Source organism: Rana temporaria, chromosome 1 (genome assembly GCF_905171775.1).
Source record: "Rana temporaria chromosome 1, aRanTem1.1, whole genome shotgun sequence".
NCBI lineage: Eukaryota > Metazoa > Chordata > Amphibia > Anura > Ranidae > Rana > Rana temporaria.
The window spans coordinates 401,340,409-401,356,831 of record NC_053489.1 but is presented as its reverse complement, the minus strand read 5'-3'; the positions used below and the strand labels follow the sequence as shown (position 1 = coordinate 401,356,831).

The window sequence follows — 16,423 nt, the reverse complement described above, 5'->3', positions numbered from 1 at the left end:
GTTAGCCCAATTTTTTTGTATAATGTGAAAGATAATGTTACGCCGAGTAAATAGATACTATACATGTCACGCTTTAGAATTGCATGCACTCGTGGAATGGCGACAAACTAAAAATCTTTATAGGCGACGTTTACATTTTTTAACGATTACCAGGTTAGAGTTACAAAGGGGGTCTAGTGCTAGAATTATTGCTCTCGCTCTGATAATCACGGCGATACCTCACATGTGTGCTTTGATACGTCACTTGTGTGACAGTTTACATATGCGGGCACGACTTCCGCATGCGTTTTCTTTGCTGCGCAAGCTCGCAGGGACGGGGCGCTTAAAAAAATGTTTTACAATTTTTTTTTATATTATTAAATTGTGTTAATTTATATTTTTATATTATTAAATTATGTTAATTTATATTTTTATATTATTAAATTGTGTTTTAAAAAAATAAATAAAAATTTGATCAATTTTATTGCGGTCACAAGGTATGTAAACATACCTTGTGACAGTAATAGGTGGTGACAGGTACTCTTTATGGAGGAATTGGGGGTCTAAAAGACCTCCAATCCTTCCTTTGCACTTCAAAGTATTCAGATCACTGAAAACAATTCTGAATACTTTAATCCGGCACCATTGGCAGTCAAGTAAACCAAAAGTGACGTTGCTTTCGTGTTTAAAGTCAGGAGACTGGAACAAAGCCGTTTACGGCTTCGTTCCAGTCTGTTGCTAGACGCCGGAAGTGCCAGATCACGGATCGGGTCCCCCAGTGGGACAGGAGGCCCGGTCAGAGCAGCAGGAGGGGGGGGGGGGGTTTCCCATTCCGCTCCTCTGGGATAAAAATCAAGCAGCTTTTAGTCGTATCGGTTGTTATCCCTGGAAAGCTGATCGCCCCTGCTAAAAAACAATACTGCAATACTGCAGCTGCAGGCATCAGTCCGGTATAACCCCCAAAAGCCAAAGGACACATATGTGCGTACGCTCGGCGGGAAGGGGTAAGGACTTGGGCCATGTTGCACATTGCCCCACACGTAGTGATACCCTTTTCTGACAAAGATTTAGAAGAACAATAATTTACTATTTACTATTCACTAGAAAGTCTACAATTACTCTAGCTCCTGTAGTGCTCATGTAATGTCAGCCATGATGTCTGGGATCATACTTTTTCTTATAGTCCTTTTCATAATCGTACTGCTTGTGTGTCTTATATTCTTTATCCTCTTTCTTTCCCTTGTCTTGCTTAAAATATTTATTGTGCTCCTCTCTTTCTTTTTTGAAAGAATTCTCAACATGTTTTTTTGGAGAATCATATTTCTTTTCATCATTTTTTTTCTGATATTTTGTATCTTTAGGTGGTTTCTCCCTTCCCTCTGAATGAGGCTTAGCTGAATCCTTGGGCTTCTTTGCAAGGTTAAAAGGAAAAACCTCTTTTCTTTGGGACCCGTTTTCAGCTCTTCTGATTTTAATAGCTTTGGCTTCCATATATCTGCCTTTAGGCTTTAACCCCCACTGTTCACTTGATTTTGGTTTTTCCTTTTTTTCCTCTTGCTTCTCAGTTTCTATTGGTTCCTCTAATAATTCTTCCGTCTTTGTTTCTATTTCCTTATCAGTCAGTTCTGATTCTTCAGCTATGGGCTCTTCCAGCTCTTCTACTTCAGAAATGTCTGGTTCTGTAGTTTCTGGTATTGTAGTTTCTGGTATTTCTTGTTTCTCTATAACAGGCAAATTTGGTGTACTTGAGCCAAACCAGTTTTCAAAAAACCATGGCTCAGACTGCCGAGAAAAAAAAACTTTGTAAATATGAGAGGTAAAATGAATAAACATGAATGATTTCAGTATATTTACTTTATTCTGTACCTCAATATAAATTTAATGATAACCAAAATATGAAAACAGAATGATTAAAATCCTCAGGGAAAATTGCCTCAAAGAACACTTGTTGCAGTTGTAGGGTTAGGAGGTGCCAACCATCTAAAACAAAGAGGCAACTCATATGCGATACATGTTAAAGCGGAACTAAACCCATCAATTTAACAGTTTCCCAATAAAAAGTAGGGATCATCCTGAAGATCAAATCGCACATCACACCCCAGAGTAAATAAATCGAGAAACCAAACATATTGTGTTTTTAGGTGAGAACCATAAGCAAATTACACACCAGGTTTAAATAAAACAAATCTCTTTATTAATACATATAAATCACACATAGTTAAAATTTCCACAATAAATTAAACAATGTATAGTAGCAATCAAATATTACCATCACACTCTTACAGAGGCCAAGCCCAAAATACAGTTCACATAACCAGTGAAAGTACTGTATTTCAAATACCGTATATACTTGAGTACCGAGTTTTTCAGCCCTTTTTTTATACTCAAGCCAGTGTACCTGAAATTGACAGGCTGCAGGCATCCATTGTTTAAAAGTCGTGGTCTCCTCCTGGTCCCTTCTGTCATCGGCATTTCTCAGCAGACACAGTTCCGCCCATCACAGACGTTATCTCATCCTCGGACTCAGTTTCTCAGCAGACACTGTGTTCAGTGTTCTGCCAATCACGGACATCCTTTCATCCTTGGACAATAGGACGTCTGTGATTGGCGGAACACTGAACACAGTGTCTGCTGGGAAACTGAGTCCAAAGATGAGAGAAAACGTCCGTGATAGGCAGAACTGTGTCTGCTGAGAAACGCCTATCACGGAAGGAACCAGGAGGAGACCACGACTTTGAAAACAATGAATGGACGCCCACAGCCTGTCAATAATTTCAGGTAAAATGACTTGGGCACAGTGAGGCTGCAATGGGCATAGTGAGAAATGGCACAGTGAGGTTGCAATGGGCACAGTGAGGTTGTTTTTTCAGCCTAATGATTATTATATTATTATTATTATTATACAGGATTTATATAGCGCCAACAGTTTGTGCAGCGCTTTACATCATGGATGGCTTGCTTCACTGATAGTGATAGCTCTTTGGATCTCATATTGAGAGTTGACAGCAACAGATTCCAAATGCAAATAGCACAGTTGAAATTAACTCTGGACCTTTTATCTGCTCCTTGTAAAATGGGATAATGAGGGAATAACACACACCTGACCATGGAACAGCTGAGCAGACAATTGTCCCATTACTTTTGGTTCCTTAAAAAGTGGGAGGCACATATACAAACTGTTGTGGTGGTGTATAGAGCCAAAACGATTAGAATTGTGTCGATGTCCCAATATTTATGGACCGGACTGTATATGTAACTGAGTCGAAAGAGGATATTAACCAGAATAGCTGAAGATAGAAGCTAATTGGTTGCCATGCACAACTGCCCCAAAATCTGTCTGCTCCAGTTTTGAAAATGCCCCCACACAGACTTTTGTTTTACCTGCTCGTCATTTGACTCAGGCGAAGTCCAAATGTCATTCTCTGGTTCGGCCAGGTCATCAGAGTCAACAGATTCTGGGTTGCATAATATTAAATAAGAGCAATGGTATTAGTTATAACAGGAACAACAATTTTCTTTTCAGTTTTTATTCTACTGGCTATTGTAGATACATATATACGTGCATACAGTTTTACTGGCACCTCCTATCAGATGCAGATCTGTATTTGCTATGATTAACAAACTGTAATACAGAAATGGTTAGATGCATTTCTTTTGCAAAGAGAAATTTGACAGGATTTCAGCTTCACCTTATTTAAAGTGCCTTGAAAAATAATTTTTTTCCCAGCGAAATTTTCCACATTTTGTCATGTTACAAACAAAAACATAAAATGTATCTTATTGGGATTTTATGTGATAGACCAATGCAACGTGGCACATAATTATGAAGTGGAAGGAAAATGATAAATGGTTTTCAATTTTTTTATGAATACATATCTGAAAAGTGTGGCATGTGTTTGTATTCAGCCCTCTTTACTCTGATACCCCTAACTAAAATCTAGTGGAACCAAATGCCTTCAGAAGCCTCCTAATTAGAGTAAATAGAGTCCACCTGTGTGTAATTTAATTTCAGTATAAATACAGCTGTGCTGTGAAGCCCTCAGAGGTTTGTTCGAGAACCTTAGTGAACTAACAGAATCATGAAGGCCAAGGAACACACCAGACAGGTCAGGGATAAAGTTGTGGAGAAGTTTAAAGCATGGTTAGGTTATAAGGAAATATCCCAAGCTTTGGACATCTCACAGAGCACTGTTCAATCCATCATCCAAAAATGGAAAGAGTATGGCACAACTGAAAACCTACTAAGACATGGCGGTCCACCTTAAAGCGGAGTTCCGGCCACAATTTCACTTTTTAAATATAAATACCCCTGTAATACACAAGCTTAATGTATTCTAGTAAAGTTAGTCTGTAAACTAAGGTCCGTTTTGTTAGGTTGTTACAGCATTTAGACACTTTATAAAATAGAAATTGACTGGGGCCATCTTAAGTGTGAGCATCATGAAGCCAGACTGTATGACTTCCTGAATTTCAGCCTTGCAGATCTCGCACATGCTCAGTGCTGCACAAGCAATGTAATAGTTTTCAGATCAGGTTTCAGCACCTGTACTGTCCAAGTCACATGATTCTTCGAGACTGGGGAGTACACAGACTCCTGGAAAGTTACACCCACTACATTCCCAGGAGTCTGTGCGGTGAAGCTTAAGCACCTAGGTGCAGGAAGAGGGAAGATTAACTATTCTGCCTAGCAACAACACTTTGAAGGCATCTAAAAAAAAAAAAAATGTTTCTTAAAGGACTAATAACATTTTTTTAAAACTACTGATGTAATGTTATATTTATGGGTGGAACTCCACTTTAACCAACTGGCTGGGCAAGGAGAGCATTAATCAGAAAAAATTTAAAACCATTTATCATTTTCATTTACAATTATGAACCACTTTGCAGATATCAAAATGCAGATATTAAAATGTAATAGTTGCAGTCAATATCCTAAACATCTAATGCATTCATGCAGTTGGGTATACAGAGTTGTACACAAACCTGGGGTAGGAGAGGAGGGGGGTAAATTAAGAGAAATGAGGGAGGGGAAGTGGGGTGGGAGGTATAGATATACATTTTCACAGTGTGATTGAGCTTGGGTGGTTGGAAAGCGGTTCACCGGGGCGTGGTCATCAAGACATCTGGACCACTTACTCCAGTGATGTTCCAGCTGTAAATTATTAAGGTGTTTACCAGATATACCACATTTTATGGTGTTTATCCCAGTTGTCTCCCTCCCTGGCCTGCATCTCCTCCATTAGCACAATATCATTGAGGGTGGCAATCCACCTATGGAGGGGGGGGGGTTACCTCAGATCTCCAATATTTCTCCAATATTTCGTGATCAGCTACCCTTCAACTCTTATTTACCTACTGATTTTTATTTTATTTTTCTATATACAGTTGTGCTCATAACTTTACATCCCCTGGCAGAATTTATGATTTCTTGGCCATTTTTCAGAGAATATGAATGACAACACAAAAACTTTTCTTTTTCACTTATGGTTTAGCATTTGGCTGAAGGCATTTATCATCAATAAACTGTATTTACTCATTTTAAATCATAATGGCAACAGAAACTACCCAAATTACCCTGATCAAAAGTTTACATACCCTAGTTCTTAATACCGTGAATTGGCCACTTTAACATCAATGACGGCTTGAAGCTTTTTGTAGCATTTGTGGATGAGGCTCTTTACCTTCTCAGATAGTAAAGCTGCACATTCCTCTTGGCAAAAAGCCTCCAGTTCCTGTAAATTCTTGGGCCATCTTGGCTTAATGATATTGAGGTCAGGAGCAATGATATTGAGGTCAGGAGACTGAGATGGCCACTCCATAACCTTAACTTTATTCTGCTGTAACCAATGACAGGTTGACTTGAGCTTGCGTTTTGGATCATTGTCATGTTGGAATGTCCAAGTACGTCCAATGGGCAGCTGCCTGGCTGATGAATGCAAATGTTCTTCCAGTATTTTTTGATAACATACTGCATTCATCTTGCCATAAATTTTGACCAAATTTCCTGTGCCTTTGTAGCTCACACATCCCCAAAACATCAGCGATCCACCTCCATACCTTTCATCATAGGCCTTGTTGACTCCTCTCCAAATGTAGCGTTTATGGTTGTGGTCAAAAGCAAACTTTTGGTCTCATCACTCCAAATGACTTTGTGCCAGAAGATATGAGACTTGTCTCTGTGCTGTTTGGCGTATTGTAAGTTGGATACATTGTGGCATTTGCGTAGTAACGGCTTTCTTCTGGCAACTCTATCATGCAGCCCATCTTTCTTCAAGTGCCTCCTTATTGTGCATCTTGAAACAGCCACACTACATGTTTTCAGAGTCCTGTTTTTTACCTGAAGTTATTTGTAGCTATTTTCCTGGCAGTTGTTGCTGAAATTTTAGTTGGTCTACCCAACCGTGGTTTGGTTTCAACAGAACCCCTCATTTTCCACTTCTTGATTAGAGTTTAAACACTGCTGATTGGCATTCTCAATTCCTTTGATATCTTTTTATATCCCTTTCCTGTTTTATACAGTTCAACTATCTTTTCCTGCACGTCCTTTGACAATTCTTTTGCTTTTCCCATGACTCAGAATTCAGAAACGTCAGTGCAGGACTCAGAATCCAGAAACGTCAGTACAGCACTGGATGAAAGATGCAAGGGTCTGTCAGGAGTCCAGAAACTCATTGACCTTTTATACACACACACCAATTACAAGCAAACAGATTACAGGTGAGGACGGTTACCTTTAATAGCCATTCAAACCCCATTTGTGTCAACTTGTTTGCACGTTATCAGACCAAAATCACCAGGGTACGTAAACTCTTGAACAGGGTCATTTGGGTAGTTCATGTTGTCATTATGATTTAAAAAAAAAAAAACAACAGTTGATTGATAATAAATGGCTTCTGCCAAACACTAACAATGAGTGAAAGAAAAGTTTTTGTGTTATCATTCATATTCTCAGAAAAATGGCCAAGAAATCATTAATTCTGCCAGGGCACAACTGTAGATACCCTCAGAACCAGTCAATCTGTTCAGTAGTATGTACATACACAACAGCTAAGGGATTAATATAGAATGCCACTGTGGAGCAACAAATAGAATAGCAGGAGAAAAGGATATAAAAAGAACAAAAAGGAATATTTAAAAGAGACAGGTGTCATGGATATACAATAGTCTGGCAGCTTACCTGTCTCCATCCGTCCATTAGAGGCCTGACTCTGTTCTGGTTACCTTCTTATCTCCTCTCCTTCCTGTATGGCCCCACCCAGGCCTTCCCAGGAAGTCTATATTAACTGTTGCACTACAGGCCTGCAGTGCTGTTCAACCGTGTTGTTAGCTTTAGTTCCTGTCTGCAGTGTGCTACGATTATCTTTCTGTGTACCGTTTTTTGGTGGTCCTGACTTCTCCTGTTTGCCTGTGATCTTGACCTTTTGCCTGTCCCTCGATTACCCTCGTCTGCCTGTTGCCCTGACCTCGACTTACCCATCACTACCGCTTGTCCTGCTTGCTGCTTCCCCTCTCTCCCTGCGGAGCGTGATCTAGGGGATCCCAGGGGTCGCAACCTGGATTCAGCTGCGGCGAAGGCCATCCTCACCACTAGAGGCTCTGGTGAACACAAAGCTGGGTCTTAGACTCCGCGCCCTGGGCGATCTTGGGTTCACGCTTCCTCTCTAATCGCAGCAGTCGGCCATAGGTTTCACTACCCTGTGGTGCATCCCTGACCCCAACGGGGTGCACTTGTCACCTGGCCACAGGTGACCTGACAACAGGGTACCAGACCCCAGGAAAAGAAAGAGAAGACACTCACAGTGTATTTCTACCCAACCTTATTAGGAGCTACTTGTTGTTAGATAATTGTCCCAGACATCCCAAATGGTATAAAACTGTGTTGGAGTGTTACGTAATCTTGCTGCAAGGTATTCCATAGATCTCACCTTTCTAACACGGTTGTAAAGGTTTGTTTTAGATGTTCCTTTAACCACTTCCATACAGGGCACTTATACACCTTCCTGCCCAGACCAATTTTCAGCTTTCAGCGCTGTTGCAATTTGAATGACAATTGCCCGGTCATACTAAATTGTACCCAAACTAAATTTGTATCATTTTGTTCCCACAAATAGAGCTTTATTTTGGTGGTATTTGATCACCTCTGGGATTTTTATTTTCTGCAATTTTTTTTAAAAAGACCGAAAATTTTGAAAAACAAATGCTTTTTTTTTTGTTTCTGTTACAAAACGTTGTAAATAAGAAAGTTTTCTCCTTCACTGATGGACACTGATGGGGCTGCACTGACGGGCACTGATGGGCACCAATGAGGTGGAATAGATGGGCACTAATATGCAGCACTGATGGGGCACTGATAGGCGGTACAGATGGGCACTGATAGGCGGCACGGATGGGCACTGATAGGCGGCACGGATTGCACAGATAGGCGGCACGGATAGGCGGCACGGATGGGCACTGATATGTGGCACGGATGGGCATGGATGTACTGTATTATATTGTATTTATGGATGCCAATCAGTGCCAAACAACAATGCCTGCCAATCAGTGATGCACATTGTGGGCACTGCTTGGCATCCATTGTGGGCACTGATTGGCATCCATTGTGGGCACTGATTGGCATCCCTGGTGGTCTAGGGCGGCATACCTGGTGGAGGGCATCCCTGGTGGTCTAGTGTGGGCATCCTCGGGGGGGGGCTGTGCTGATAATTGATCAGCACAAACCCCCCCTGTCAGAGGAGCAGCCGATCGGCTCTCCTCTACTCACGTCTGACAGACGCGAGTGAGGAAAAGCCGATAACCGGCTCTTCTTGTTTACATCGTGATCAGCTGTGATTGGACACGGCTGATCACGTGGTAAAGAGTTTCCGTCAGAGACTCTTTACCTAGATCGGTGCTGCGGGGTGTCAGACTGACACCCTGCAACAGCTATCGCCGCAATGCGCGCCCCCGGGGGCGCACAGCGGCTCAATATCCTGAGGACATCATATGACGTCCAGTCAGGATATTGAAACCACTTTGTTGACGTCTTTTTGTTAAAGGGGGGGGGGGGGCAAGTGGTTAAGCTAGTGCATTGTTGGTTCACTCACCTTTTCCTTCGATTTCTCTTCTTAATGTTTTTTTTCTTTGTCTTTCTCACTCAGAAATTGTTGGGGGGATGTCTTTTTTCATCTCGCAGTGATTGAAGGTGTATTCCAGTCATTTTTAATGTTTATTAAAAGTCAGCAGCTACAAAAAGTGTAGCTGCTGGCTTTTAATAACCATACACTCACATGCTCCACGTTCCAGCAATGCGCTGGCCGGGGCTTCCGCTCCTCTCCCCCCTCTCCGGCCGGCGTCTTCATTCTAAGTGTGGGCACCCAGCCGTGACAGCTTTCGGCTTCACGGCCGGGCACCCACTGCGCGAGCGGCGCTGCGCCATCCGATTGGACAGGCGATCGCCTGGGACCTGTCACGTGTCCCAGGCGATCGCCTACAGGGAGGGGCTGCCAAAAGGCGATTAGACTATTCGCCTTAGCAGCCGCTCAGTGGAAAGAGGAAGTGGGACAGGAAGTCCCACTCCTCCTGAAGTCCCCACTCCCCCCCCAAAAAAAAATGACATGCCAAATGTGGCATGTAAGGGGGCGAGGAGTGGATTAAGCAGAAGTAAGTTCCACTTTTGGGTGGAACTCCGCTTTAAACATCTAGCTGCCAAAACAATAGGTGTCATCAATTCTGTAAGATTCTTCCCTAAGTCCCAAACAGGGAGACCTAGGAGATGCATTAGTGGTTCAAAAGGAATAGACCTTTCTACTACTTTGGAAAGTAGTAAATTGACTTCTTCCCAAAAAGGTAACATTCTGGGGCATGTGAAATAGAGATCCCACCACCAAGTTGTATCTACAGAACATATTAGGAACTGAGGGATAGATAGTGTGAAGAAGCCCTGGAGTACAATACCACAACAACAGTATTTTTAGAAGTATTTTCCTTATAGCCTGTACATATTGAGCTTTTGTGGGCCTACAACCAAAGTGCTTGCCAGGTTTCCATGGAGAGTTCCCCTGCCCAGGAACGCTTCTAGTTTCAGCTTGCACTATTATAGTAGCTAGCTTTTGATATATGTCCGAGGTCAAGGCTTTTCTAGAAGGGCCTTCTACATATATGCTTTCAAAAGGAGTTAAGCAAAAGCAAAAACAAGATCTCTCGTAAGGGACTGTGCATAGGGTCAGACCTATAGATAGCTTTAGGAAGGAGAGGCTGGAAGATTATTTTTGTTCTGATAACCAGAGAAATTTAAACTAAATTTGTTGATGTAGTCAGACGGTCAGGAATATCTGGATACCTGAAAGCGTGAGTGGTTAAATGGTTTTAACTGTATTTATCTCCTTTTTTAGACCCCCCCCCCCCAGTTTTTCACCTGGCCAATAATCTGGCAAATAATACACTTTCTGTCTTAGGGTCGCAAACCCTGGATGGAGGAATTACTTTTGGATGGCAGCATTGTCAATCTTGGGAGGGGGTAATGGTAGATGCACTAGCATATTCAGATGGACAAATTCAAATGGAATCTGGCTAACACTTGTTTAGCTGTCACAGAAACAGTTTTCTATTTTTTTTTTTTTGGATAAAGGATTTACATATATGAATAAAAGATGACCATTGGAAGGACACGTCGGTTTTATGAGGTTTGCCTTTACCTTCTAACTGCCACCTTTGCTGGTCAGCCCAGTATGTTAAAGGAAGTTGAAAAATAACGGACGTACTGGCTGAAAAAGAAGGGAAAAAGAAAACGAATGCAGCCACCACATCTAGGAATTGGAAAATTGCAATTGAATACATTTTTGTTTTCAATACTGCTTTACACACAACCATCTGAATGAGCACTGCAGGCTTTCCACTTGTTTTCATAAAATAGAGACAGATTAGATCTGTGCTGTCCTTTTATATCTTTCAAGCTGCATCTTGACTTAAACAGTCCTATTACAGTCCACTTTTCTAATCCTACCTTGAAGAATTTGAAATCCAACACTCAGAAGAGCTGCAATGGCAGCAATGGCCAGACATCTGTTTAATGTAACTCCATTCCAGGGGACAAAATCCTCATCTTTCAAGGGTCCCACACTTTTGGGCTCAGGCTTCTGTTTCATGGTAGCAATTCTTTAGGAGAAAAAAAATAAAAATAAATGATGATTCTTCGTCTTTCTTTCTATACCTTCATGGTAGAAGCAAATAAATGGCTAAATCATATACTCTATGAGTTAGGCTGGGTTCACACTACTACACTACTTTCATCCTACTTTGCTCTGCTACATCGGTCCTACATTTATCCTACATTGGTCCTACATCCATCCTACTTTCATGAACAGGATACTGCTTTGGTCCGAATTCAATAATATTCAATGGGTTGAAGTAGGATCAATGTAGGACCAAAAGTAGTACAGGGAGCATTTTCAAAGTCGGACCGACTTGTGTAGGACCAGTTAAGACAGCTCTCATAGGGAAACATTGAGTGCCATTAAGAAAAGCAGCAAGTGACAAATAATGGTAATGCTCTTGTCACACATTGTTGTGTGAGGGCCAACATGTGTAAAATCGTGCGGGGAATAGTCACCTAAACAGAGAACCAGAATAATTTCCATTAACATTACAATATGCCTTTATTCTAATTGTTAGATTTTTTTTTAAGGCCAAATTTAAAAAAAACTTATTTCAGTTCGGCGTTGGCTTCGTTGTTGCTTTTCTATGTGGTTGCCATGTTCATTTACTTTAATTTAATAAAAAAACAAAAAACACACTTATGCCGCGTACACACGGTTGGAATTTCCGACAACAAATGTTCGATGTGAGCTTGTTGTCGGAAAATCCAACCGTGTGTAGGCTCCAGCGGACATTTGCTGCGGGAATTTCCGACAACAAAAACTTGAGAGCTGATTCTCAAATTTTCCGACAACAAAAGTTGTTGGAATTTCCCACCGTGTGTACACAATTTAACACACAAAAATTCTACGCATGATCGGAATCATTGAACTTCATTTTTCTCAGCTCGTCGTAGTGTTTTACGTCACTGCATTCTTGACGTTCGCAATTTCCAACAACAATTGTGTGACCGTGTGTATGCAAGACAAGTTTGAGCTAACATCCGTTGGAAAAAAATCGGAATGTCTGATTGTCTGTACACGGCATTACAGTCCAAAATCGCACCAAAATTCTCCTCTGTCCTCATCAGCGCCAATACTGCTAATCCACCCTAGATCTCTGCCCTTGATTACACCGATCCACACTCTCTTGAATCCTGTCAGAGCTGAATCTTTCATTGATCTCTGTACCTTACAGCCTTCTCCAACACTTCTTAAAATACAACCCTTTCTTCCTGTATTCCACCTCGGCCCACAATCTGTTTTCTGTCTTTTCTTTTTCCCTCATTATCTATGGTCAACTTTTCTCTGGTTCTCCTCTGTGCTGTACAATTAGCTGGCTTTTTTAATGCTCTATCCCAGCTAAGATGTTGCACTTGACAAAATCTGCATTCATTTAAAATACTTTTATTGGGCAGAAATGCATACTAGTGTATTTTGTATCTCTCCTTTTTATAAATGGTCACACATTCAGCAATATGTAAACATTTCCAAAGAAAAATCAGTGTTTATATCCATTTGGGATAACAGTTCTTAAAGCGGAGGTTCACCGGTACAATATACCTTTTCCCCTTAGATTCCTGCTCGTTTTGTCTAGGGGAATCGGCTAGTTGTTTTAAAATATGAGCTGTACTTACCGTTTTTGAGATGCATCCTCTCCGTCGCTTCTGGGTATGGGCTGCGGGACTGGGCGTTCCTATTTTGATTGACAGTCTTCCGAGAGGCTTCCGACGGTCGCATCCATCGCGTCACGATTTTCCGAAAGAAGCCGAACGTCGGTGCGCAGGCGCAGTATAGAGCCGCACCGACGTTCGGCTTCTTTCGGCTACTAGTGACGCGATGGATGCGACCGTCGGAAGCCTCTTGGAAGACTGTCAATCAAGAAGGAACGCCCGCTCCCGAAGACCCATACCCGGAAGCCGACGGAGAAGATGCATCTCGAAAACGGTAAGTACAGCTCATATTTTAAAACAAATAGCCGATTCCCCTAGACAAAACGAGCAGGAAGCTAAGGGGATTGTTTAAAAAAATATATTAATGGGTGAACTCCCGCTTTAAAGTGGTTGTAAAGGCAGAAGTTTTTTTTATCCTAATGTGTCCTAATGTGTTCTATGCATTAAGATAAAAAGCCTTCTGTGTGCACCAGCCCACCTAATACTTACCTGAGGTTCATCTCAATCTAGCGATGTTGTAGGAGTGTCTCGGCTGCCGGGACTCCCCTCCACATTGGCTGAGACAGCAGTGCGGCGCCATTGGCTCCCGCTGCTGTCAGTCAGCCAATGAGGAGAGAAAGGGGGCGGGGCGGGCAGCGGCTCCATGTCTGAATGGACACAGGGAGCTGTGGCTTGGATCGGGTGTCCCCATAGCAAGCTGCTTGCTGTGGGGGCACCTCGCAGGAGGGAGGGGCCAGAAGCATCGAAGAGGGACCCAACAAAAGGAGGATCGATCGAGGCTGCTCTGTGAAAATCCACTACACAGGACAGGCAAGTATGACATGTTTGTTATTTTTACCTAAAAAATAAAATAAAAATAAAACACACAAGACTTTACAATCACTTGTCACAGTTCCCTGTATTTCAAATAAAAACTGTGGGCCAGATCCACAAAAACCCGCCGTAACGTAACTTTTGCCATTTAAGTTACACCGCCGCAAAATCTCTACCTAAGTGCCCGATCCACAAAGCACTTACCTAGAAATTTTGAGCGGTGTAACTTAAATCCGTCCGGCACAAGGCGTTCCTAATCTAATGGGGCGAGTCCCATTTAAATTAGGCGCGCTCCCGCGCCGGACGTACTGCGCATGCTCCCGACGCGATTTTTCCGACGTGCATTGCGCGAAATTACGTTACGCCGAGTTTTATGAATCGCGCCGGGTAAAAAAAGTTGCGTCGGGGGAAAAAAAGAGATGCAGCGGAAAAATAAATTTTTTAAAAAAAAAATTGACAGCGTCGCGGGAAAGAAGGGTCTACTTTTACATGGTGTACTAACTTTACACTATGTAAAAGCAGCCCTAATTTTGCGTTTGCAAACTAACAACTTACAGAGACTTCACGAAGGGAAACCGCTCCGTGGATCTCCGTAAGTGCTAATTTGCATACCCGACGTGGCATTTCGACGAGAATGCCCCCAGCGGCGACCGAGGTACTGCATCCTAAGATCCGACAGTGTAAGTCCCTTACACATGTCGGATCTTCTGCCTATTTATGAGAAACTGATTCTGTGGATCAGTTCCATAGATAGAAACAGGGATACGACGGCGTAGATACGCCGGCGTATCCCTTTTGTGGATCTGGCCCTGTATCTCTATCCGCAGCTGTTCATGGGACAGTCTATGCAAGATCAGCCTGCCGTTTTGCACCTAGGTCCTATACTTGATTCTCGTTTAGCTTTTAAAAACCTCTTAAAATTGCTGCGTGTATTTCTTAGTTCACGTTTGTAAAATGTTCTTGCTTTGCCCCCTGCTGGTTCCTACCAACAATGGCTGCTAGATACTTCCTCTGAAGCCATGTCCAGGAAACATTTTAGGTATCTGTTCCCAGGCTTCTGTACTCCTTATCTCTTTTTCAGTTCCGACACCTGTTTATGACCAAGCTTTTGCCAGTTTGACCCCAACTTTGTCTATCAATTCTGTACCTTTGTGCTTTTTGTACCTCTGTGTTTTGTTTCTACCTTTTGTCAGCTTTTGCCACTCCTAGTGTAACTGATCTGGGAGTCATTCACAGTAAAGCCCATCATACTTTTGAGGCTCTGGTGAACACCAAGCAACTCCTTTAGACTCCTGCACTTCAACCCTTTTTAGGGCATAGGTTTGCTCATACAAGGTCTCTTACCTCTGCTACAGTTTGATCGGGCCGTAGATTGATTCCGCTGACACCTTTCAACAAGACCTGTTTTTTTAGTCCAAAAGAATGAGGTGAATTTGGATAAGATCCCTGATACTCTCAAGCACATCATTCAGCTGCCAGTCTCTGCACCTATATTTCAGCTGAAGACATAGGCCCCTGCTTTTACATTGGATGTGTTATCTGCACCAACAGCCCCCTCATAATTTTGGATGTCATCTCCTGCTCTGTAATTTGGGTACTAAGGTCACTTTCCTCATGCAGCTCTTTCCAAAAAGAACAGTTTGTGAACTTAAGCATTCTTGGACTCTGGTGTAACTGGGAATTTTGTGTAAAATGCTACTTGGGCCTTTGGCAAAACCCCTCCTGGTCTCAGCAGTCCTACCAGGCTGTGTTCAGCATGCCACTGTGCCCCTCACTTTTCTTTTGGGAACTCTCCAAGCAGAGAACACTTATTTCTATAAAGGGTCTCAGCTTTGTTAATTTCGTCCTGTTGTGTCTTCCATGGCTTCACACACATGCACCAGTTATAGAGTGGACTAATCGAGCATCATGCTTAATCCAGTATATCCGCAATATCTGCCAACTCCAGCAAGTCTATTTCACAACTATTGTTGATTTCCTGCCTGGTCTTCCTCAGTGGTATTGGGAGTCTGTAGATTTTTCTTAGTAAGAAACATGCTGACACTTGGAACCTCATCAGCCTTATGATTGTGCCACAAAACCTCCCGGAGGTCAATTATACCCTTCTCTGCCAAGGATGCAAGCCATGTCAGAGCATATTGATGAGAATCTGGGGAGGGGGGATTAATTGGAAATCCACATCATCTGCTGAGCCCTAAACAAAATCAGTGTAAAGGATAAATACTGTTGTGAAAATTTCAAGATGTATTTAATATGTATTGTCATAGTGTCACTCAGTGTTAATACTTCCGCAACCCGCTCTAAAGAGCAGGGCAGTCTGAGACTGGTTGAATCCCATCTAGTAGTGGAAAAGGTCTTGAGGTTGGAGTGTGGTGTTTGCGGCCTGGGGATATGTCCGCCAACGAGGGGCCGACGATCGTTGAGGAGGGGATATGCTCGCTCCGCAAGGACATTAGTGGTTATAGGCGGATATGTGCTCTTGTCTCTGCTGTGTCTGATCAGCATGGCCAGGATTCGTAGCGCACGCCTGCAGATGGCCTCCCTTCCTCCTCAAGCAATAATAGTATAATCTGAATATGCGTTTTTTTATGGAATGGCACAAAATAAGGATTCCGATCAGCAGTAATATGAGAGCTTATGAGCGTTTTTAGAGTCAGGGAAGGCGTCCGTGCCTTAAAAGCAATACAGCTTTGTTTGCTAGGAGCATACATGCTTTCCCTGCCCAGACACGCCCATAAGACTTTAGCCAGCATTGTATTGTGTTATATTCATGTATTGGATTGTATTGGACATCCAGTTAGAGGGATGCCCTTATATGGACATTTCCTGTGTAAAGGGGACATCCTG

The 16,423-nt window shown here is 42.4% G+C and overlaps 1 protein-coding gene across 2 annotated transcripts in view; it reads right to left on the bottom strand.

Annotated features, from left to right (window-relative positions):
* Positions 1-449: 449 nt before the first annotated feature.
* The window catches only part of JSRP1 (junctional sarcoplasmic reticulum protein 1), a 127,830-nt gene continuing 111,856 nt past the window's right edge, over positions 450-16,423 (bottom strand). For both annotated transcript variants that reach the window (XM_040323225.1, XM_040323216.1), the window contains 3 exons: positions 10,961-11,112; positions 3,361-3,434; positions 450-1,761 (listed from right to left, as the gene is read on the bottom strand). In XM_040323225.1, the coding sequence (XP_040179159.1) occupies positions 1,126-1,761; positions 3,361-3,434; positions 10,961-11,102 (852 nt within the window). In that variant the 5' untranslated portion in view covers positions 11,103-11,112 and the 3' untranslated portion in view covers positions 450-1,125. The remainder of the gene's footprint in view (positions 1,762-3,360; positions 3,435-10,960; positions 11,113-16,423) is intronic.